General features: G+C 38.5%; 1 protein-coding gene across 2 annotated transcripts in view; it reads right to left on the bottom strand.

Moving 5' to 3' along the window:
* The window catches only part of PAFAH1B1 (platelet activating factor acetylhydrolase 1b regulatory subunit 1), a 56,210-nt gene that overhangs the window by 4,531 nt on the left and 28,797 nt on the right, over window positions 1-22,882 (bottom strand). For both annotated transcript variants that reach the window (XM_019493391.2, XM_006276443.4), the window contains exons 3-10: window positions 19,559-19,643; window positions 13,306-13,380; window positions 12,005-12,211; window positions 9,774-9,942; window positions 7,281-7,383; window positions 6,273-6,501; window positions 4,531-4,632; window positions 3,723-3,879 (exon numbers count right to left, since the gene is read on the bottom strand). In XM_019493391.2, the coding sequence (XP_019348936.1) occupies window positions 3,723-3,879; window positions 4,531-4,632; window positions 6,273-6,501; window positions 7,281-7,383; window positions 9,774-9,942; window positions 12,005-12,211; window positions 13,306-13,380; window positions 19,559-19,643 (1,127 nt within the window). The remainder of the gene's footprint in view (window positions 1-3,722; window positions 3,880-4,530; window positions 4,633-6,272; window positions 6,502-7,280; window positions 7,384-9,773; window positions 9,943-12,004; window positions 12,212-13,305; window positions 13,381-19,558; window positions 19,644-22,882) is intronic.

Genomic DNA, 22,882 nt, shown 5'->3' with positions numbered 1-22,882 from the left:
TTGTTTTTCCGCTGGAAACAAACTAAAACACTTACAACATTTCATATATTAGCAATTAAGATGTTCAAGAACTCTCAAACAAGCCCATAATGACCACATCTACACATGTGCTTTACTGCAAAGCAGGGTAATTAGCTGCAAAGTGTCACCATGCAGCAGTATTAGGCCGCAGTAAACTAATTTACGCCTGCATAAAATAGTACTGTCCCCGACAGTAATTTACTACAGTTAAAACGTGCAGATATTGACTGCAGGCGTAAATTATTCTCAGTCAGCCCAGCCAGCCAGGGGCTGGACTCCTGCCTGCTGCCTCGCCACACAGTTCTGCACTTTCACCAACCTCATGCCCCAGCCAGCCCTTCCACCACCTGACACTGCCACCCAGAGCCTGGGGCTGACCCCCATACCGCTCTGCCTGCACTCAAATTCCTGCTGTCCTATAAGCACATGTAGACACTGTGTGCACCTGGTAGTTTACTCTGGCTCAAAATGCTCTGGAGTTTATTGCTTCACATTAATTGCATGTGTAGATGTGCCCACTCTTATGTATTGCTGCTGTAGCTAGTTTATGAGCCAGGCATGAATAGATCTTTCACAGGCATAAAAGCAAGACTGCTTTTCAGGAAACCTAAAAGCACTAAACACTAATTGATTTTGAATCGCGTCAACCAGGGGACAACCAATATTGGGAGATTTAGCTGAGAGGGATCAGAGGACTTCGCTGAAACTTTTTGGCAAACTCCAAAAGTCTTTTAGCAAAAGCTAAATATTGAATATTTTGGGTCTGTCGAATTGGCAGCCCTGGGGCTGAATGCATCCCAAAAGGCATTAGGCGTGTGGCCCCAAAACATTTACCTGGCCACTGCTACCTCCCACTGCTCTATCTGCTACTACAGCTGGGGTCTACAGGTTCACCCTCCCTTCTCTGCCTTCCACTTCCTGTTCCCACACCATGGGGGCAGGGGACAGTGTGGTGTAGTATGGCTGGGAAGCCAAGGGTGAGGCTAGCATGCCCACATGGCACACAAGCCAGGGGACCCACGACTTGTGCTGGTGCGGCATACAGGGCAAGGTCTACGGCTTAGCCTTAAATATTCTAGAGCTGTCCAATTTCTAACAGTCTTGAGGGTTAGATAACCCTTGACTTTGTTACCTCCCTTTTGACTTTACTCCTAAATTCTTCATCTTGAACACAAGCATGACAAGTGGCAAAAACAGGAGCTCTCCATAACATTCCAACCTCAGTTTAAAAGGAACGTAGTACCAACTCACACCTCTCACACCAAATATCTGGTCTGCACGCTTCAACTTGGAATCAATGAAGTTGGTTTTTGATTGACTCCTTGTGTATCAACAACTGGTATGATTCAGGGTGGGTAAAAATCAATTATTGGATTAAAAAATTGGATTTTTTTAATTTAAAAATCGGGGTTTTTTAATTTTTTTTAAAGATACTTTAAAAAAAATAAACCTATATAAAAGTAGTTTTAATTCAAGATATGTTCAAGCTCAAAGACATCATTATGGAACAGGGATGATAACTTCTAATTATATACTATTTGAGACAATATATTCATGTAACCTTTCTTAGGAAAAATATATAAATAGGTCACAATAGGCCATGAACTATATTTGGGACCCAATCTTATGGGGTTCCCAGAGGCTCCTCTATAGATTAGAGGAGCTATAGATTAGTAAAGATTGAAGAACTACTCTACCCAATGGGACTCAGTGCTCCGTCTAAAAGATCCCATGAAGCATCTGTAATGCTTAGTTTCAGTTCTCAAACTGTGGACTTCTGTCTCCAGAAATAACATCCTTATTAGCAGCAGTATATGAAGATGAGAGAACAGACCTGATAACCTACCCATCAGCCCTACTGTCTCTCTCCAAGTTACCTGTACACAGAGTCAAGCCCTTACCTCTCTCTAAAAGTACAAAGTTTTAAGAAGTTAAATGAATAGAGGATTGTTGGGGGGGGAGTAGATCTGGGCAAGGAGGAGGAGTCTGGAGACAAATGCAAGGAGGGAAGGGCAGTAGAAACAAAAGAACAACATTTTGAGCAGAACATTCCAGAAGTCTTGAGGGAGAAGTTTCTGAGTATAGCCTCTCCACTGATTTGAGATCTAGTAAGGGAATGCTATGGTAGAAGGGAAAACCTATCATGGCAGCAGGCTTGCCAGACCACAAAAAAGAACCCGTTTGGGGATATTTTAATGAAGTTCCTCTACCCATGGATAAGACAGGCATGAGTGCAAAATGCAAACAGTGCAACAAAGAAATGCAAGGCCTGGTTGCCCAAATGAAACTTCACCATGAGATATGCTCCTTCTCAGGAAGAAACTGCTTTGAAGATCATCCCTCCAGAATGCCAGCTATAATAAATTTCAGAGCTAAGGGTGAACCATTCAAAAAATATATGTTTGCCGATGAGGTTTTAAAGGAAATCACACCAGTGAACTGGAAGTCACTCAAGCACCTGAATCCATCAGAGACTAAAAGCTGGATTATCACTTCAATAACAGCAGTAGCTTCTTCTGCAGGTATAGAAAGAATAGTTTCTTCCTTTGGACTAATTCACTCTAAACTGAGAAATTGCTTGGAAACTGAAAAAGCAGGAAACCTCGTCTTTTCCGGTATGAATAAACAGGAAGAGGGAAGTGAAGACTGAGTTTGCTACATAACCCAGTATTTTAAGTATCTCATGTTGACCTGGATGAAATAATCTACTTAAATTTTTGTTATAAAATACATTTCACATTTATAACTAAGATAGTTAAAAATTCAAAAATACATATGCTTGTTTTGTTAAAATAATTATACATGCTTGTTGTTGAAAAAAAAATCCAAATATACATCAGCTTGTTGTTTTAGTTAAATAAAACAAATTTAAAATGTCTGTTTTTGGTGACAGTCACTATTGTTGTCCTAACACAGCGTGGCAAAATATCCCCCAAATATCCACAATCAATCTAGTGAATTCAAGATAGTTCACCTCCAAATGACTTCACAAGTATCTGCTTCAAATAACTTTGGTAAATAAAATAACCAAATCATAACTTAGTTTTCTGATGTAGCTACAAACTGAATCTGGAAAAAATATCAAAATCAATGACTGCTTTAAAATGTATAGTGTGTACTTTCTAAAAATGAAGCCTACATCTGTCTATAAGTTGTAAATAATATCTATTAAGGTCACATCAAACAAGAATGCACTTTTTGTAGAAAAGAATGATTAAATCAAGGCTTCCTGACCAGTGATTTAAATAGATATGATTTAAATCAAATCCACCTTGGTGTGATTCACATAAGATAGCAAATGACCATCAGATGGTGATTTTCAAATCAGCCACCAACCTGAGATGAATCTGAATGCGGGAGATAAAACATATCTGAATGTTTTAAACAAGTGACTAACCTTACAAAATTCCTATGAAGTAGAAGTCTTTTTTACTAAGTTTTTACCTCCTCCCCCTGCAACATTTCCCACATTGCTGATGTATCTTAGTTTTAAATAAACTTTTAGGATAATTCTGAGCGCCTGCATCACCAATGGCAGCACAGCTTAGGGACAGGACAAACTGCAATTACAAAAAGCAGATCAAGTACAAAGAGGTCCCACATTTAAATCTTCAGAAGGGTATTCCTGTGCCTCAAACGCACTCATGAAATAGTGTGGAAAGGTTGTAACTTTGATTCCATACTCTGCAGCAAATACATACCCAAAGAGGTAACAAAGTGTTCGTGCGCATTGAGGCTTTTCATGCATCGTTTGTTCTTGTAGTCCCAAACACGTAGGGTCTTGTCATCAGCACAGCTCAAAATAAATTTCCCCCCAGAATGGAACAGAACTCCACGTACCCAGTTATCATGGCCCACCTTATGAAGAAGCAGAAATAAAAAAAGTGAGAAGATCTAGGGGGAAAATATATTAAGTTTTCTTCTTAAATTGGTCACATATGCATGGAATTTGCACCAAAGCTATTTTCCCCAGAACACTGTTCTCTAGTTCTCTCAAATCTACTAAACCTTAATATTTATTAAAAATTGGTTATTAGAATAACACCAATGCCACTGAAAATGAGAATTGCTGTTCTGCCCTTAAGTGTCCTGTATTGGGGATTTTACCAAGGGTGGAATGACAACTGGTAATCTAAATGCACTACAACACTAGGCCACCCCTTACACCCTTTTGAACGGTGCTCGAGTCTCAAGACAAGGATAAGTCTTTAGGCACTCAAGTTCCGAGAGGTGAACCGAAACTGCCACATAACCATACCACAGTACTCCATTCTGTGGAATGCAATTGTTACCACAAAATTTGTCTTAAGAATATTATTTCCTAACAATACTAACAAAAGAAATACAAAGCTACTACAGCGCACTTGTTAAACTAGTTACAATCCATTTGATTTGCTTTCAAAAGGGGAGTTTGATTAGTGCATTTCAAAATAAACACTTAAGATCATTTTGTGTTAAATCACTAAAACTATCAGTATGTCTGCAAATATTAAAACACAAAAAACTTACAAGTGTCATAAGGCACATGCCAGTGCTAATGTCCCACATCTTAATGGTTTTGTCTCTGGATCCAGACAGCAGAAAAGGCCCAGGCTTACCGCTTTTCTTAGTCTACAGAAACAATTAGATTTTTAAATGTATATTTTCCATACAAAGAAAACATGTAGAGACCTTAAAGATGGTGCAATTTGAATGATTTTTTCAAATGAAATGGAAAGCAGACTGTTAAATGACAAGGTTAACACAATAAGGCATACCACTGCCTAATTAAAATAAAGATTTGTCAGAATTTCATTATTATAACACTAACAGCACAAACACTAAATCACTGCAAAGCTTACACAAGAAAGTAAGTTTCTCTCCTACAGTCCCAAACCACGTTTCCGTTTAGGAGACTAGAGATCTATTTCAGTTTTGCAAAAATCAGACCTTCTCTTTTAAAGGAAGGTGAATAATGACTAATACTTCTTCATAACAAATCCAAATAAGCCACTGTTTTGAGTGCCCTATCACGAACACTGAACCATCAACACGATTCTTTCCATGATCCTAATTTTTCCTCTCTCACCACTCTACCCCCCAGGACTATCCAAAAACATATTTTGAACTTACTAAAATCTGGGCCAGATATGAAAGCAAGATTTGATCCTCAGGAACAAAGTGTCTCAACTTTACCGTTAATAGATTCACTTGCTTCTTTTCAGAAGGTAGATAATATAATGCAGTATTATTTATTTGATTTATGTTTGTAGGTGATCAGTCCAGAAGAGGGCAAGAGAGCACTTCTTTTGACAAGTACCAGGGCAAAAAAGGAAACCTGCTAGCATTTGAGATTTATTTAAAACAACAACTTTAAGTATTCTTAGGAAATGAATAAGATCGTTTTGACTGACATTGTCCAAACTTGTCAATTTTTCAAGTTCCTTATAGCTTACATTTATCTACTTCTTCCCTGTAGTTCAACTAAACAAAGAACTTCCTCTAGCAGAAACAAGTGCTCTCTACAGAGTAGCTGAATTGCTATGCTATTTTCACTAAAGGTGGTTTTGTTTTTGTTTTTTGTTTGTTGTTTTGTGGTGGTGTTGGTTTTTTTTTTTTTTGGGGGGGGGGGGGGAAAGAGTGTTTTTGCAAACCAGAGCAAGCCTTCCTTGATGATTTGCCTCTAGAAACAAAAGATTTGAGGTATATAGTTGAATATAGGAGAACCGAAAGAAGGAATTCTCATGTCAATCCTTCCTGTACTAGAGCTTTCGGCCAAAGCTCAGCTCAAGGGAAGTCCCAACAGGTCTTTGATAACCATGCCTGGCTGCCTGCTTCTGAATTGCATGAACACCCCCTCACAACTGAACATCTTTCAAATGATGAACACCTGAACACTCATGAGCTCCCTTCCATGTTCCATGAATGCACTGCAGGATGATCACTGGCGCTGCCTGAAACCCTAACAGTTCTCACCCTTCTCTCCAAAAGTAGAAATAGCTGCACACCATCCCTCCCAATAAATCAGGTTAGAGTTAGCACCCAGTTTACACTAAAGTAAGGGCATTTCCACTATGAATTGTCAAGTGGCATTAACCATACCCCAAATTATACTATATATACATTTTCATACCTCTGCTACATCCAAATCTTATAAAAAGTGGAATACCTTTAATACATTATCTAGCCATCAGTGTGTAAAAGAATATTCTAAACCGTCTGTTGCATTTGTATTGTATGCAATACAATCGCTACAAGCACGAATACGCTACCTCTGATCCTGTGGCTTCCGATATGGTGGAGTATGAGCTCTCGGGAGCCCAAGAAATGCATTCTACCACATGCTCATGTTCTCGGAGCTCAGCTTTGCACTCCTTTGTTGCTACTACCCAAACACGCACCGTCTGGTCATTAGAACAACTGGCAATCAGGGTGCCATCTTGGTTAGGCCGCACCATGCGCACCCATTCTCTGTGTCCCGTAAAAGTCTTCACACAATAACTGTAAGAGAAGAAATGCAGGCTCTGACTCAAGTGAACACATGACTATATAAACTGGTGTACACCAGTTTTTATGGTTTACAAACATTATGACTAAGGTGGGTGATTTAAGAACAACAGGCATTAAAGTGCCCATTAAATATGACTGAAAAGGCTAGAGAAAACAGATGCAACTCATGGAAAAGAAAGACATCAAATAAGAAAGATAAGGCAGCTAAAATAAGCAGAGATGGGAAGAAAGAGAAGTAATGAAGTGGAGGGAGCCTAAGGGAAGGCAATAATACTGAGAAAGTTAGAAGTCTTTAAAATGCTTGCTTCTAAATCAGATATGTAGAAGCCTACAGAATACAACAATATTTGATCTGTGGTTCAAAGCACAGGGGGAAAGCAAGTTAAGTGGGAGGGAGCTACATACTGAAAGACTGAAAACTGATAGTGTAGAGTTATGGAGAAAGGCCTTTGTGTTCACATCAAGAAGGGTGAAGTTGGCTGTAACCAATTACACCCTTCCAAAATCTATAACAACCCAGTCCAACTGATTCACAACCAAACTGTATAGTAGACCAGAAACTCACAAGTGGTGGGGGGGAAAGAGAATCACAGGTGACTACAGGAACATCAGGGCCCAATCGCATAAGAAAATGTGATTTAGCAGACAGTTGGAAGGCATGCAAGATAAAGTTAAGATGGCATTCAACCGGTATACAATATATTTTTTACAACATAAGAGTTATGGTTCATGTCCTTTTGGTGCGGAGGTTTAAACAGAACTACACTTACCCTGTTTGAACCTCCCACATTTTGATAGTTTTATCCCTCGAGGCAGAGACTATATGATCTCCATTGGGCATGATGGCTACTGAAGAAACATTATGATCATGACCTAAAAACAAATTAAGCTTTTATTAAAGTGGTGCCTTCACCCGTTATGTTATAAGGCAGAAAGAACCCAACACTCAGTTCTCTCAGGAAAGCACATTTAGCATCAGTCCAACTAAAGATCTTACAGGAAAAAATGTAATGCACAAGCATACAGGATTTTACTTGTACTAGCTATATTAAACAGCTATAAAGCATTTTGCTTGTATGCGTATCCGCATTAGTGCTAGAGTACTAAAATAATATATATTCAGCTCGTTCCCCTTAGTAATTAACAGTTTTACAGGAATATAGTTTAATGGCTTTGTTTAAAACCATCTTGGGTATGCTATTTACAAATGAAATCTAATATCCCATATATGCCAATAACACATTGATGAGAATTTAGAATGAAAGCAATCTTCATCAACTGGGCAAGGCTGCAGCCAATACGACAAAATGAAGTTTGTGAATCAATATTAAATCATTAGACACCTCATCCACCAGCAAGGCTCCTGCAGAATTTGAACAGTATAATGCAACTGAGAGTGCATAACTAATAGCATGCAAATCAAAGAGGTCTACCCCCTATCGACTAGCAGGCTAAAGAAAGACAAACAAGGTTGAGTCAGAAAAACACAGCTCCAACCCCTGCCCACACACAGGCTGTCTAACTTGATACATAAAACTGAGAAGTCAAACTGCATTTATCCCATCTGCAAAATGGGTCACCACAATCCATCACAAGGATGCTGGTGATAAATGAACATTTTGGGAAAGCAATTCCTTTTCCAGGTAGCCAGGGTTTCAAAGATTTGCACAGAAAAATCTCTAACAAATGAAAATACTAGAACTTCCAGCAATATAGTTACCAAGAAAAAAGTCTTTAACCATATTACATAGTCATTTATACAGAAGTACTTTTGCACCCAGCTCTATAAAAGTAGCACTGATTTCGAGTTAAGAGGTAGGGGCAAGAAAACAGTATTTCTAAAGCTTAGGACCAATCATTTGTTATTTGTATACCACTCCAGCTAAAGGTTTTTTTAAATGCATTAATTTCAGCAGCTTTGTACTGACACGAGTATGGTGTACCAGCTCTTTATGAATGAAAGGTGTCCTCACAAAAGACAGATTCAAGTTCTGCCCACTCATTAATACAAGATTTAAACACAAATGTACATTTTGCAAAATTTGAACTCCCACTAAAATTCGACCATGCTGGTGCTCATTAGTATTCTGATGTTTTTGACAGGCACTTAGTTTCTCACATTTTCCATATTTCATCATTAAAATGGCTGCTCAACAAAATGTAATTGCAAAGTCATTAATCTACTGTCATGTTATAACTCTCTACCATTCACAAGCACATTCCATGTGGAGGCTGTTCCATAGAGAGGTACTGAAATACTGCGGCCACAGAGGTCAGTGGCACACAGCAAGGAAAGAAGAGAAGCAATGCCCCGAAAACAAGTCCTCTCTCCGACCTACTGCAGGTAGACACAATCCCTCTTCTCTGTTGCAGTGCTCAGTTGGTTTTTATAGAACTGTAGACACTCCCCTTCAAATTCTGGACAGTTAGCAACCGTTTCCTCCTTCCCCGTTCTTTAGGTCTCCCCCAAATTTAAAGGACGACGATTAATTCCCTACTCCTCATTAAGGCAATGAATGATATCAAAAAAGCCAAAGCAGAGATGAAGCAGTAGCATTCATATTTTTTAAATCACTGTAAGAGAGGATTAAAAATGCTGTAAGCCAAAAAGATTTGTTCTTAGCTTGCTAATGTAAAGATGGCCTTTCCAACTGTCATCAGCACTACATGGCCTTTTAATCTCAAACTTAAAAATTATGCCATGGGATCTCTGGAATCCTGACTGGGAGGCTGCTCATCCACCACTGTGCAAGTGAACATTTTACATACATAATTTATACATCTAAAACAGGAAATGAGTTTATTCAACGCAGAATCTTGAGGAAAAACTCCTGAGCAATAGTTTCAGCACATCAAGCAAAGAAGCCAACCCCTTCCTTATTTGTCCAAAAAGTACCAGCTTCAAATGTTTTTGTACCATATTCTTTTAGGGTATGACCCCAATTCCTACTGAGCTCCAGAAACAGCCAGTACTAAAGCTATCCATCTGCCATTTCATCTAACCACCCATATGGAATAAACAGTTTCCAGCACCATCATACATTTCAGATCAGAGATGCTATTACAGTTAGTAATGAGGAAAAAAAACCCACCATACACATCTATATAAGGCACACAATATGGTAAGATATCACTTCTGTACCTTTAGGACAGTGTTCTTGTTTTGTATCTCTTTTCATAAATCAGCAGTTTTCTATACCAAAAAAATTAATTGATCTATCTTCATCTTATAAATCACTAAATCAGTCTTCCTTATACCTTACCATGCATGGTTCTGATGCACTCAAAGCCCTGGAAATCCCATAGCTTAATGGTCATATCAGCAGAACAAGAGGCCAATAGTTTGCCACTGTGGTCAAAGGAAATATCCTGCACAGAGTCTGTGTGTCCCTTAAGGGTTCGTTCAAAATCGCCTGTCTCGTAATCCCACACCTAACAAGTGAACAGAAAATCTGTTAGCATCAGCTTATTACTCTTCACATTCTCCAGCCTTACATTTGCACTCTGCAGGCCAGTCTGGCACCTTATTCAATAATTAATGGAGCAAGAGACAAAGAAACCATCATAGTAAAGCCTCTCAGTTAGGAAAAAAAAAAAAAAAAAAGAGTGGCATGTTTCATATCATTTAGTTATTTTTAAAAATGAATTCTATGTACATAGGTGAACCACCCAAGTTTTAAAATAAAATTACCATTAACAACCAACACGAGATAGATGAATAGGAAAAAAGTTCTGTGTTATCCTGAACAGTCTCCGAGTACTTTTATTTTTCTTTTAAATGTAACATTGGATAGCAGTTAAAGACAGCAGTCTATGCACATGCAGGTTCCTTTTCAGGAATCTGCTTTTCCACCCACTTCCTTAGATCCTTGCCAATGGCCATTTTAAGACTTGGCCTCCAGCCTGTAGTAATAAATGGCATTCTTCCCTTACAACTTCCTCTTTCCCAAACACGGCTGTGCTTTCAGTTACCTATTACTGCTTATGAGCCAGCTGGCCAGTTTTCTACCTACCAAAGAAGTACTGATTTCTATAATATGCAAGATGTGTAAAGTTAGGGACAAAAATAATCTGTGGTCACTTCCAAAAAATTAAAACCCCAATAAGCAGTATATTTCGTTAGCCAGAGGCAGTAAAAGTATTAAATATCCATGTGTGGTTAAATAACCTTGAGGAAGAAGTGTGAATACTAAATTTTCACCTCTTAATTAGATCAGCGTTCTACCAGCATCTAACCATGAACAAAAGCCTGGCTCACTTTGAAATTAAAAAGAAAAAAGAAAGAAATGCTGATACAGACGTTAATTTCCTTAATGCTACAAGGCCCCATTACAATTCAGAAGTTAAGATCAAATCTGAAATTTTGCTTTATAATACTGAAACGTCCAAATGTATTTTTCCATTCACAGTAATCTTCTGCACTACTTGTAATGTTGTTTGGTGAGGGGGGAGGAAATCAGGAAGTGCTACATAAACTTGAATTCCAGAACAGCTCCACGAGGAAATTTTTTCCTGACAGAAAAGCAAGTTCTAATACACAAAGCTAATTACACTGTCCATTAACAGCATTAACAAAAGGCATCCAAGAATGCCATTACACAGTTTTATTTGATATTGTCTTTTTGAAGAAAAAGAACATCTAGTCATCGCTTCTGTGAATTGATTTATAATGGAAGTGAATTTTAACAAATTAAAAGCTTGTTCTAGACTGGCCTCACACTGCTGTTTATTGGTTTACCCACAGTATATTGCCCAACATCTGAATCACTTAAGTTTTTCTTTCTTCCTTTACTACTTGTTATCCAAACTACTTAGGGCAGGAGGAGTCTTTCCAATCCAAAGCAGTGCGAATGCCAGGATAGCCCTCATTCATTCATGAGCAAGTTACATGCATAATTATGGAATAAAAATTCAAGAAAAAGGCCCTCACAGAACACAGCCAAGTGGAAGTGTATGTGCCTACTCATTCCATAAACAAGCCACTTTAAAGATTTATTATTAGGATGCAAGCAAATGGGCAAAATGCTTGCATACCACAGCAATGCTGCATAGTGGTCTGAACATCTGCAATAAGCTCTATCAAGTTCTCAGTTGTATATTCAAGATTTGAAAGTATAGTATGTTTCTATATACAACGGTCCATTTCCCCACAAACGCTGCAAGAACAACCTTAGTTGAAAACATGGCTAAAAAAAAAAAAAAAAAAAAAAATCACCTTGTATTATTATATTTATTTCATATATCAGTCTTTGAAAGAAGGAATTATCCTTAAAGAGTGTGGTTTATTTAACCTCAGTCTTCAAAGTAACCACTCTTAGGAAAGATATGAAAGTCTCATTCAGCACCCTATTGCTATTACCGGTGATTCAACCATGTACCTCTCTATCCCACACCACTACTTAAAAATCTTTCATTAGTTTTCATCCACCAGAACAGAGGCACACATCCTCACCTCAGATCTATTTGAATATAACTTTCTAGAGCAAGCACTTACCTTTATTGTGGCATCCTCTGAAGCAGAGACCATAACACTGAAAACTGGATGGAAAATTACTCGAGTGACAGGACTCCTATGTCCACTCAATGCATACTTCTCTGGAGGACGAGGGATCCATTCTTTAGGGTCTCGTTTCTGACCAAGAGGTCCACCTGATGTGAATTCTTCCTTTGCTTCATTTAGTTTGGATTCCAATTCCATAACCTGACGTTTATGGGGTTTAAAAAGACCACTTGTTTCTGCAAACTTTTACACCAAGCTGCAAATCATTTGCACTGTTCACAGGCAAACTTAATAATGAATAGTTTTGGAATTGATACAAAATTTTTCCTTGCTGAAAATTTGAGAACAAAATGATTGATTTCCAGTAGCTCTGATCATTCCTGATCCAGTTATAAAATGAATTTTGTTCAGCTGCAACAAAATAATTTTCTTCCCTAGAAGTGAAATGGTGAGAAGGGAACTGCCAACCAAAGCCATTTATTTACCTATACCATTCAGAGACTCATTAATTCAAACTGAGAGGAAGTAACTCTGCAAGTTGCCAACTGTGAAGTTTGACAAACTATTGACAGAGGTAACAGTGCTACTAGACAAATATTCTCATAGCCCAAGAGCCACTGACTATAACAACCCAAGCTTTACATATCATTGAGTCTGCACACAACCCTAGAATTTTTTATTAGTAAGAACAGGTATGCTTTGCTGTTAACACTTCATAACTTTGAGCTAGTAATATACTTTAAGCTTGCAGGTGCCTTGTTACACAGTGTTCTACTGCGTCTGCATTAGAACCACTTGCTTTAATGCATCAAGACTTGCCCTTATTTGCAAGCAAGCTGTTAAAGACAACTAGCAGGATAGCTCCTGCCTTCTCCCCACATCTCTTAAAAAGATCTATTCAGATTTTGCATTCGCAAAACACTTTTGAGTACATTTTCCTTCCCAGCAACTCTACAAATCATTTTAGCTATCTAGAAGATGAGACAGGCCTCAATATAAGCCACATGAGTTTAGTTTTGTTGTTGTTGGGGGGTTTTTTGGTTTGGTTTTTTTCGACAGGGGGTTAAAGAAGATGAAAAGGATAGTAAGTGTACCCTTCAAAGGCTAAACATTCTGCATGTTAAACACTGCTAATTTCCCTGATTTGTCCTTCAAAAGTAACTCTGGGAGGACATTTAAATAAGCCTAATTATACCTTTGATGAGACACTACCACACATCCAATATTTTAGTCCACTGGACACTGTAAAATAGTACTGCAACTTAATACGTAATAAATATCAAGTGTCCACTTACCTTCTTTTGTAATCTTATAACTGATGTCCATTTTTTCTCCAGAAGTCCAGCGTACTTCTTATCTAGCTCTTCGTTCTGAAAATGAATTCAAGAGACAAAGTTATACTGAAGTCCTCAGAAGTCTAAAATGTTTAAAGTACAGCTCCTCTTCATATAAAGTTACAAGAAGATGAATTAATCTATCAAATTAAACTATTCATGTAAATTAGCAACAAGAAGCCACTGGATGCCAAGCCACCCTCTGTGCTTTATGAAGTCACCTGCTAGTCAAAACTAACCGTAAGAGATTCCATGACCTACCATCCAAAAAATTAGAAGTGAACATTTTTATTTATTTTTTATTTTTTTTTAAGTACTAGAAATACTATGGAGGCCTGTGTCGGATGCAATGTGACAATACATGAATCACCAAGATCTACACAAGCAAATTGACAAGTTACCCGCATTGTTTCCTGGCTTCTCTAAAATGCCTCTTAATGCTTTATAAAAGCCTCTTCCCAGAGTCTGCTCTGAACAGTTCAAAAGTATACCTTGCTATTTTTCTCCTTCCCACTAAGCCTCCTCGCCATCTTAACTGAGGTTTCCAGGAGACAACTCAAGGAGTAGCTGTGCTCCTAATAGATGTTGGGAACCCTGCTCAAGCAGTATTTCTGCCTTTTCCCCCCACGTCTCGTCCCCATCCCAGGCTGTTCCTTGGTGAGAATTCACCGAGTTACCCTTCTTCGCATTTTCCCCACGCATGGGGAGAGCAAAGGGAGATGCACTTCTGTAGTATTCTAGCTTTTGACAGACAATTTTAGATCTTTACAGTAGAAATCTTGGAAGCAAGTTTCCCTATCTCAAATCATGTCTCCAAATGCAAAAAGGAACGTTGATCCTCAATAGCAATGACTACTGAGAAATCTAGCTCCTTTGGCACAACAAATATTCCTTGTCTCCTCCTTTTGGCCACACAAGATAAGCAGTGCTTCAGCATTCATTTCTCATCCGGCAGTTGTAGGATAGTAGAAAAAATGGTCTTATGGAGCTATATTTCAACTAGCTGTTGTGAATCTTTCTTGAGCTATAGCTAGGATGAAAAACAACAAATCCCAACTCTACCACCTGCCAGCAGTAGTGAGGGATTTGATTCACTTTGAGGGTGGCTGCAAAAGCATACCCTAAATAGACGATTCCTGGAGACTCCCATTTTATTGACAATGTTACGAAATACAGGACGACACAAGCCCTCAGAACTCCATGGGTCACTTCACAGTTTCATAATCTGCATCTGGACCAGCGTGTGTTCTCACCCGTTACATTAGTCATAATACTAACATACTGTCAACAACTGAAGTATCCCAAGACTGAACGGACAGACCAGAAACAGATTTGAATCACAGAAACAGAATAATGCTGAACAGCTAGGAAATGAACCTGTCACTGAGTTGGGATTAGGGATTAGCTTTCTTGCTTTAACCAATTACCATATCTCAGATTTTTGTTGTGGCTACAAGAGAGGCGGCCTAAGCAAGCCAGTTTAAACAAAGCAGGCAGAGTACTTAAGACAAATACTGACTGCCAACACAAGAAGAGTGAATGTCAACCTGAAGAAGGAAAGATAGGCAATAGCAATACAACTTCTCCTCACTTAATGGAAAATGTGACTAAGCGAAAAGATGTTAAGCGAATCCAATTACGTCTCAGTAGTTACCTACTAGCAGGCAGCAGCCAAACAACGTTATAACCCAACACTGCAGGACTTTAAACAAGTATGTTCTCTAAAAATCAGCGATGTAACAACGAAACAACTTTAACTAGGACGATACATTAAGTGAGGAGTACCTGTACGTGCTGTCAGAAGTAAATTGGGGAAAAATTCTGAACAGGACAAAGGAAGTGGGGAGACTTCTATCCTTAAACTGTACAGACACTGGAGTAGTACAGCCCAGAAACTTTACCAGCTTTAGAGTGAATATTTTCCATCTTGTAGTTTTTAGTGGGTATAATTAAATTCTAGAAAACCATATATGCACCCCCCCACTCCAATTTACTGGAAGTATGGAGCAGCAATACAACTATAGAATTTAGGGGGAGTTATGTAGATTCCCCCAATACTGAAGTAAAGTTGCTATGCACATAGCCTCCTTCTAAAGGGACAAAATATTCAAAATAGTTGGATGTGGAGTGGACATTTGAATTATTCAGTAACCAGCAAAGATAGAGAACTCAATTTCTTCAGTGAGACCTTTAAATCAGCAACACCTCAAAAGTCTTGCATTTTGAGATCGACTACTAATGTCAAAATCTCTTCTGTCCAGAGTTTGCCTCAGGTTTAGAAATAGTTCCCTGCTGTAGGATATCTGGACTGATATCTGTAACAGTCACACTGTGTACTTGCTGGCCTATATATTGGGGAAGGAGTAAAGAGTTTACATAGCACTGGTGAGGAAGTGATCCTGCTGAGTGATCCATCTTCCTCACAGATAATATTTTTATTAGGAGGGAGTTGTAATAAGATGCTTTTTGATCTAGAAATCAAGATCTCTCTGTGCCTGAAGCCAAGGCAATCCTGCAACTTGGAGAAAGCCATATAAAATTAACACAAATTTGATCTTCTTATCTCTCCCTTAAGACTAGTAACCAGATTGCCTACCATATTTAGGTCTCGTTTCTAACCTTTGGGAAGAAAAAGACTTAATTAGGTTGATGGATAAGTTTGATAACGGAATGTTATTATAGTTCTTAATTATAATAAAGTATAGAATTCCAACTAGTTATTTGTAGCGATTTTTTAGATACCAAGTACAATTTAGGGAAATGAAATTTGATACCCTCAACTTAAGTATTTTGGAAAATAGAAGAAATTAATGAATAAGAAAATACTAGTTTACACTGTTTGGTCATCTTGAAGGATAATTTTCAGAGTCACTAAGTATATAGTCCGTGTAAAGAACATCAATATGCAGAAAGCTCGTAAAAAAGGCATCGCCTGCCCACTGTCAACTCCAATTAGCTTCCAACTAGTCTTATGTATATAAACAGAGCATTGATTTCAATACAGATTCCCTACCCACAAGAGACATGCCTAGGAAATGGGAAAGAGTAGGGATTTCTACACTTCAAAGTGACATGTATAAAATTCAAAGGTTTAGTCAAGTAATCATACAAAAACTAAAATCTGGAAAAAATTTTAAAGGAAAAAATCTGTTTCTGTAGCAACTGATCAGTAAAACTCATAAATTTAAGGAAGCAATTGCCATTAAGTGCCAATAAGCAAAAACAAAACAAAATACACCATAGCAAGTTCATCTCTGTTGCAAACCCAAAACAATGGGTAAGTACACAGGCAATTAGGGGTATGCAAAACGGGCCCTATTCAATTCAGATTCAGGCTGAATCAGGGACAGTGCTTCGATTAGTTGATTCAGATCACTGTCCCCGATTCGATGCCAATTCAGAGAATCAGCAATTCAGACATAGACACAGCTTTAAATGTTTTTTCTACATACCTTGAGGTACCAGGCACAGCTCGTGGATGCTGCAATGCTGGGGTGGATGGAATGTCCCACAGGAGTGTGGCCCCCGTCCCTCCCCCTACATGCTTGGCAGTACTTCTGGTCCACTTCTGGGTCTGCCGGGGAGTATGCTAGGGGGACTCCCCCCCCCCCCCATCCTCCTGCTCAGCGATCAGCTGCAGGGGGACCCAAAGTGCCCCCTCCACCCCCCCAACCCAGGAGGCACCAGTCGCTGAGCCGGGGAAGCACGGGGTGGGGGGGCCCCCCCCAACACACTCCCTGGCGGACCCAGAAGCGGACTGGAAGTGCTTCTGGTCCACTTCCAGGTCTGCTGCCAAGCATGCTGGGGAGCCACGTTTCTGTGGGACACTTCATGTGCCCCAGCATTCACAAGCCACCTGCTACCTAGAGGCATGTAGAAAAAACATTTAAAGCTGTGTCAATGTCTGAATCGCCAAATCTTTCTGAATCTGAATTTAGAGGGTTCCAATTCGATTAGGAGATTAAAGGGTCCTCTGATTCAGAGATTCGGACGCCAAAACGGGCCGAATCTCCACCAAATCGAATCAGGGACCGAAGCTTCTCACAGCCCTACGGGCAACAAGTTCAACCCATTATTCCTCAGAGGCAGTAAACTGGCTAGCTTGTCAAAAATGTAAAGTGTTTAACAGAATTTGAGGAACGTATATGAACTACTATTTAACCTGGCCTTTCTTCAGGCTGTTACCAACTGAGCTCTAGCAGCTTCAGGTCCCAAAGTAGCTATATTGATCCAATTCCAATCATACTATGTACATTTCCTGGTACATCAGCATGACGAACAAAAAACATGTTGACCCATAATTAGGCTTCCATGTTCCGTGAACATAAACACAAAAAGGCAGAACCTCCCCTGGCACTATTTTATCAGGTTCTGCAGATATATACAGTGGAATTTGTGTTGAGGCCATTTGAAGCCAGAAGGGATAGTTCCTTGTTCTTACAACAGCAAGTTAAATTCTGCATTAAAGCAGTACTATCTGCAGTAATACCAGAGCACAGCAAGTCAAACATTTCTGTTGTCAGATTACAGCAATGTGCATTTTCAAAAAATGAACTGAAAAAGGGAAAGACCAGTGAACTTGATCCGTTTAAAATAAATGTCAATATTAAATTTACAACATATCCCAATAGCACAACAAAATAGAACGCCAGCTTTTAAATAGAAAAATGGATTACGATTTGTATGCATGTGTCAGAACTCAACTGAAAGCATGTCTAGAGCACAAGTGGAGCTTTATAAAAGCATGGGCACATTACTCTTGAAAAGGTGCCAACTAAGGGTGCCTATACACATGTAGCGAGGCTGTTCCGACATCCTGTGATTACAGCACATCGGAGCAGACTCAATTAAATAGAGCCTGCTGGAGCATGGTAATTACCGTGCTCCAGCGGACTCCAGCATCTTGCGTATCATCGTCCCTGAGCTGAAAAATGGCAGTGGGGGTACTTTAACTAAAGCTCATTCAACTCTTTAACTAAAGCACTTTAACTAAAGTTCTCAGAGCAGCTCTAATTAAAGTGCCGCCTCCTCCTCCTCGCACGTGTATAAAAGCCCTAGGACTTCAAAAGCAAAATCCGCAGAATATCAGTTGGTTAGATAAATGCTCTGAACTCCATAAGGTTCCTCCAAATTCTAGTTTAATACAAATTCCCAGTTAAAGAAGTCATGAACCTTTGGAAGAAAGGGAAAGAACCCTATTAAAAGGAGTTGCATTAAAAAACCAAACAAGCTAACAAGAATAGTATAACTAAGCACATTAAAATACAACTGAGCATTTTCAGTTTTGAAGTGAAGCAAACAACTTCATTGGAAGTGTTAAAAAACTCATTTTTTTTCCTTATGAAAGGACAAACAACTTGATCCGTTTATCTCCGACATTCCAAAAGATTTCAGCTCTGGCTTATACCTCTATATGAAATTTGGCATGGGCAAGGAACTTTTAGCCACCCCAGCCTGGGTGAAACACAGTCTTAAGTCCCCTGTAGTTTTAACAATCTACCTCTAGAATATTAAAATCAGAAAGCTAAAGATGTAGAAGTCAAACAAACTCCTTTCTTCAACTGGATCCTTAAGACTAAGATGCTCATTCATCTGAAGAGCAAGTAGAGTGCGATAAGAATCACATTACAATCACAAGGGAACATTCATTTTCCAAGAAAGTAGCTATACTAATATAACATGCTTCTCATGATAAACAAGACTGGAATACAGAAGGAATATTTTAGGATATTCTATGCTTCAAAAATAAAATATATTCTCTTGATAGTAAAGAAAAATGCCATGTTTTTATCTTTACAGTGCCCTTTCTTACATTAAAAGGAACCCAAAGCCCTGTAGGAACTGGAGCCCTATATCAAAACCAGAAGAAAAAAAAGAATATACACAATTGTCATTCTGAGGTAGACTGATAAACTAACAGTATATCCACATAAGGTGGAAAAAGATAAAGGAAAGGTAAGTTTAAAGAAGTTTTCAAATTGAGTCAAGACCATCAAAACTGGACAGAATATTTGCTGCATCACATATACAGGTCACATTAAGTTTATGCGTAAATTGATGATTTCATATTTCCACAATACAAAAGCTCATTAGGCACAGTTTTAACAGAAAGCTCAGAAAATAATGCAAACTAAGCTTGGTTTTTTTGTTGTTTTGTTTTTGTTTTTTTAAGAAGAACATTCTATAAAGACAGAATCATTTGCTGTAAACTTACCACATCTAATTCAGCTTCCTTTTTAAAAACTGAATATGCTTCTTCATAGCCATTAGAACGAAGATAATCTGCTATTGCTCGATTTCTAAACAAAGAAGAAGAAATTCAATCAGAAAACATTCCTAGCCACAATTCTAAATAGTAATGAAAAACCAAGAAAGAATGCATGTAGATGTGTTCAGTGTAACTAGTAAGGGAGACCCTGTTCTTCAGTATTAGCGCAGTAACTCTAACGTTCTTCAAAGCAGATTCTGGGTACTAATTTGGCATGCAAAGCTCTTGGGCCAAAGTATGAATAGTAAAACAAATATACTTTGAATATGGTCTTGAATTCTAGCAAGAAGGCTGCAGTTAAGCCCATATTAAAACAGGCAAATTATGAAAAAAAGGTCACACTCAGTATATATACAGCAGCTTTATTAAATAGGGGAGTGGTGGGGGTGGAAATCAAAGCTAAGGTCATATTGGAATAGTGATTTAATAGAGGTATTCTGGGTTGGGTAAATAAGATTTCTGAGAACAAATTTAAGATAAACCTAAGTAAGGAAGTGTGTCCACACACTTCTGCAGTACAGGCAGTCCTTGGACTTACGACATAATTGGTTCCTGAAAACCACATCTTAAGTCGAAACGTTGCAACTCAGAACCGATTTTTCTCATAAGAAAAAGTGTTATAAATGGGGGATTGGTTCCTGAACCAAGGCCTGATACCCTATTTTCACCAAAAATACCCCAGAATTTTGTACTCAATCAATTTTAGATGACTAATATAGCTGCATTAATGTATTTATATTGTAAATAGCAATCATATTGATTTGGAAGGACTTCTTTGAGGTGACTTTGCTGGACTTTTTGAAAGGCTCTCAGTTGGACTTTTTGAAGGGTGCTTGGCTGGAGTTCTCAGAAGTCTTGGCTACACATTTTCCTGGAGTGTGGTCTAGTTTCTTAAAGAAAGTCTCCAAGGAAGTTTGGACAGATGTTCTCCCAGGAGATGAGCGATGTAGCAAACTTGATCCAATGTGACGCCATGCCAGCAAATGAGAGTTGTAAAGTCAAAACTGATGTCATAAAGTTGAAACAAGGTGTCAATTTAGAAACACTGTCAGTGCGAAACGTTGTAACTCAAAACATTGTAAGTCGAGGACTGCCTATGGCATGAATTTCTCACCAGAGATTAAACCAGTGCAATTCTCATGTAAACAAGCTTCAAATTTGTTTTGCAGAATGACACTTAATTACAAGATATCCCTACATTACCCTTTTCTACCACCAAGAGTGGGCAATATTATCAACTATAGGTAAACTGACATAGTTCAGTAAGCAAATACTCATTTTTTACTTCTCTGAAAGATTACAAATGACTTGAGTAATCGAAAACATGAAGGTCACCTATTATGTACAAGATAATCACTAAATGTATTTACATATTAAAAGATTCCCTCCTATCCCCCCCCCTTCCCTCACAGCATGTGTAATTCCTGCCCATTCAGTACAGACTGGAAGTAAATTTTAAATGTAGATAATGCAAGAATAAGACATGTAAGTGTAAGCACATCTGCATGCACACTTACAACACTTACCTACATTTCTTTCCCAGATATCAAGGTTTGTCTATATTTGTCTTATTTGGCCAACAAGAGCTAAGTAAGAGGATTACAAAGAAAGCATGCTGCATTCATTACAGGCTCATTCTAGTCTAAACTAAACCCATTAAAATTGCCACTAAGGCTAAAAGGTGTTCCAGATTGTTTACTTTACCTTCAAATAAGTCTCAAATAATAATGCATTTTACCTACTGAAATAGCTAAACAAGAGGACAAAATGGAATTTTTAAATGAAGTTTCATTTCATTGTGCTGTATTTTTAAAGCTACTATTAAATGCCATTAATTTGCAATATTCACAAGTCTCAAATTGAAGGAAGGGAGCCAATCTGAAATATCCACTTGCTAGAAGCGAATTAAAAGCTTTCCCTGGCAAGTACCAGCCCCAGTCAGCAGCTTCTGCCACATTTTAGTCTTTATGTATCAGTAATACTTTGTCTGGAAAACTAAGCTAAGAAACACTGTTAACTGACTTGGCCATGATTTAACATTTGCCATCATGACTTGAATTGCACTGCAGCCAGGCATAGGAGGCTACCACCAGAAAAAAAAAAAAAACCTGGCATCATAGAGATGATCAGCTTTTCCTTACTACGTTACAGACCATTCAGTATACGTAGGGGGATGTGTTGAATGTAGCTCAGACAACAAACAGAATCTAAACAAGAATGCTGTTTCCTGAAAATAAACACGAGACTCAAAACTGATTATTTTCCAGACATTTCAGTGAAATCACGTTTTTCAGCAAATAGCAACAGCGCAAAATTACTCGTCACCTTCAGAATGGCAGCTGTTTCATCTTAAGCTTTATTTATGATTTAAAATTTCAGACTATAATGCAACAGATGTGGTTCCTTCTAAAGAAAGATTTGCAAAGGAGTACTAAGACTTGATTAGGTCATTTTTAGAATGTAAAATAGAACAATATTACTTAATCACACACATTAGAAATGTTTCTGTCTGTAGAAGGAACTAGTCCAGACATCTTTCTGCTCTCTCAACTATAGCTTTTCAAGGAAGTCAAGAGCATGTACACTTAAGACTTTGTGGATCACTAGGGCCGCATCCAGACGAGAGCGGCCATGCAGTATGCGGTGCCACATATTCAAATGTTCTCTGCACTGCAAGGCACTGCTTTTTTTTTTTTTTTTTTCCTCTCTGTGGATTTTTTTTGACCCCTGGATATCCAGGGGACAAGTAGTGGCAGTGCTCCTAACTACTTGTCCCCCAGGGAACCAAAAGTCTATGCTTGTGTAGACGTGGTCTAGGTGTACAAGTTTATGAACACTGCTTACAACACAAATGCCTGGCCACTTCAGCTGTTTGCTACATTCACTCAGCTGCAGAAACATGAATCAGCGTGGACAAGTTTGAAGGTTTTTTTCCTTTTAATACACAAGATCATTTATTCCAGTACAAAGTTAAATACCATCAATAATTGTGTATCAACTATAATTCCACATGACAACGAGGGTTTATATTTACCCACAACTTCAAAGTCAGCGTACCCAATTTGAATTTAAGAAATGAGTTTCAGAAACAAGTCATCTTTTAAACACTGGCTGGGGATCCAAGTCAAGCTGGATCCTCATGCTACAACTGGAATTGAGGCCATCATTCCAGTGAAAATGTCTGAGCTCTGCTCCGTGAGCTCTCTCTAATCTGCAGTTGTAACAGGAATAAGCAGTGTAAAGGAGCTTGCATAGCTTTTTAGCCAAAAG

Source organism: Alligator mississippiensis, chromosome 14 (genome assembly GCF_030867095.1).
Source record: "Alligator mississippiensis isolate rAllMis1 chromosome 14, rAllMis1, whole genome shotgun sequence".
Classification (NCBI taxonomy): Eukaryota; Metazoa; Chordata; order Crocodylia; family Alligatoridae; genus Alligator; species Alligator mississippiensis.
This window is presented reverse-complemented; position numbering and strand designations above follow the sequence as displayed.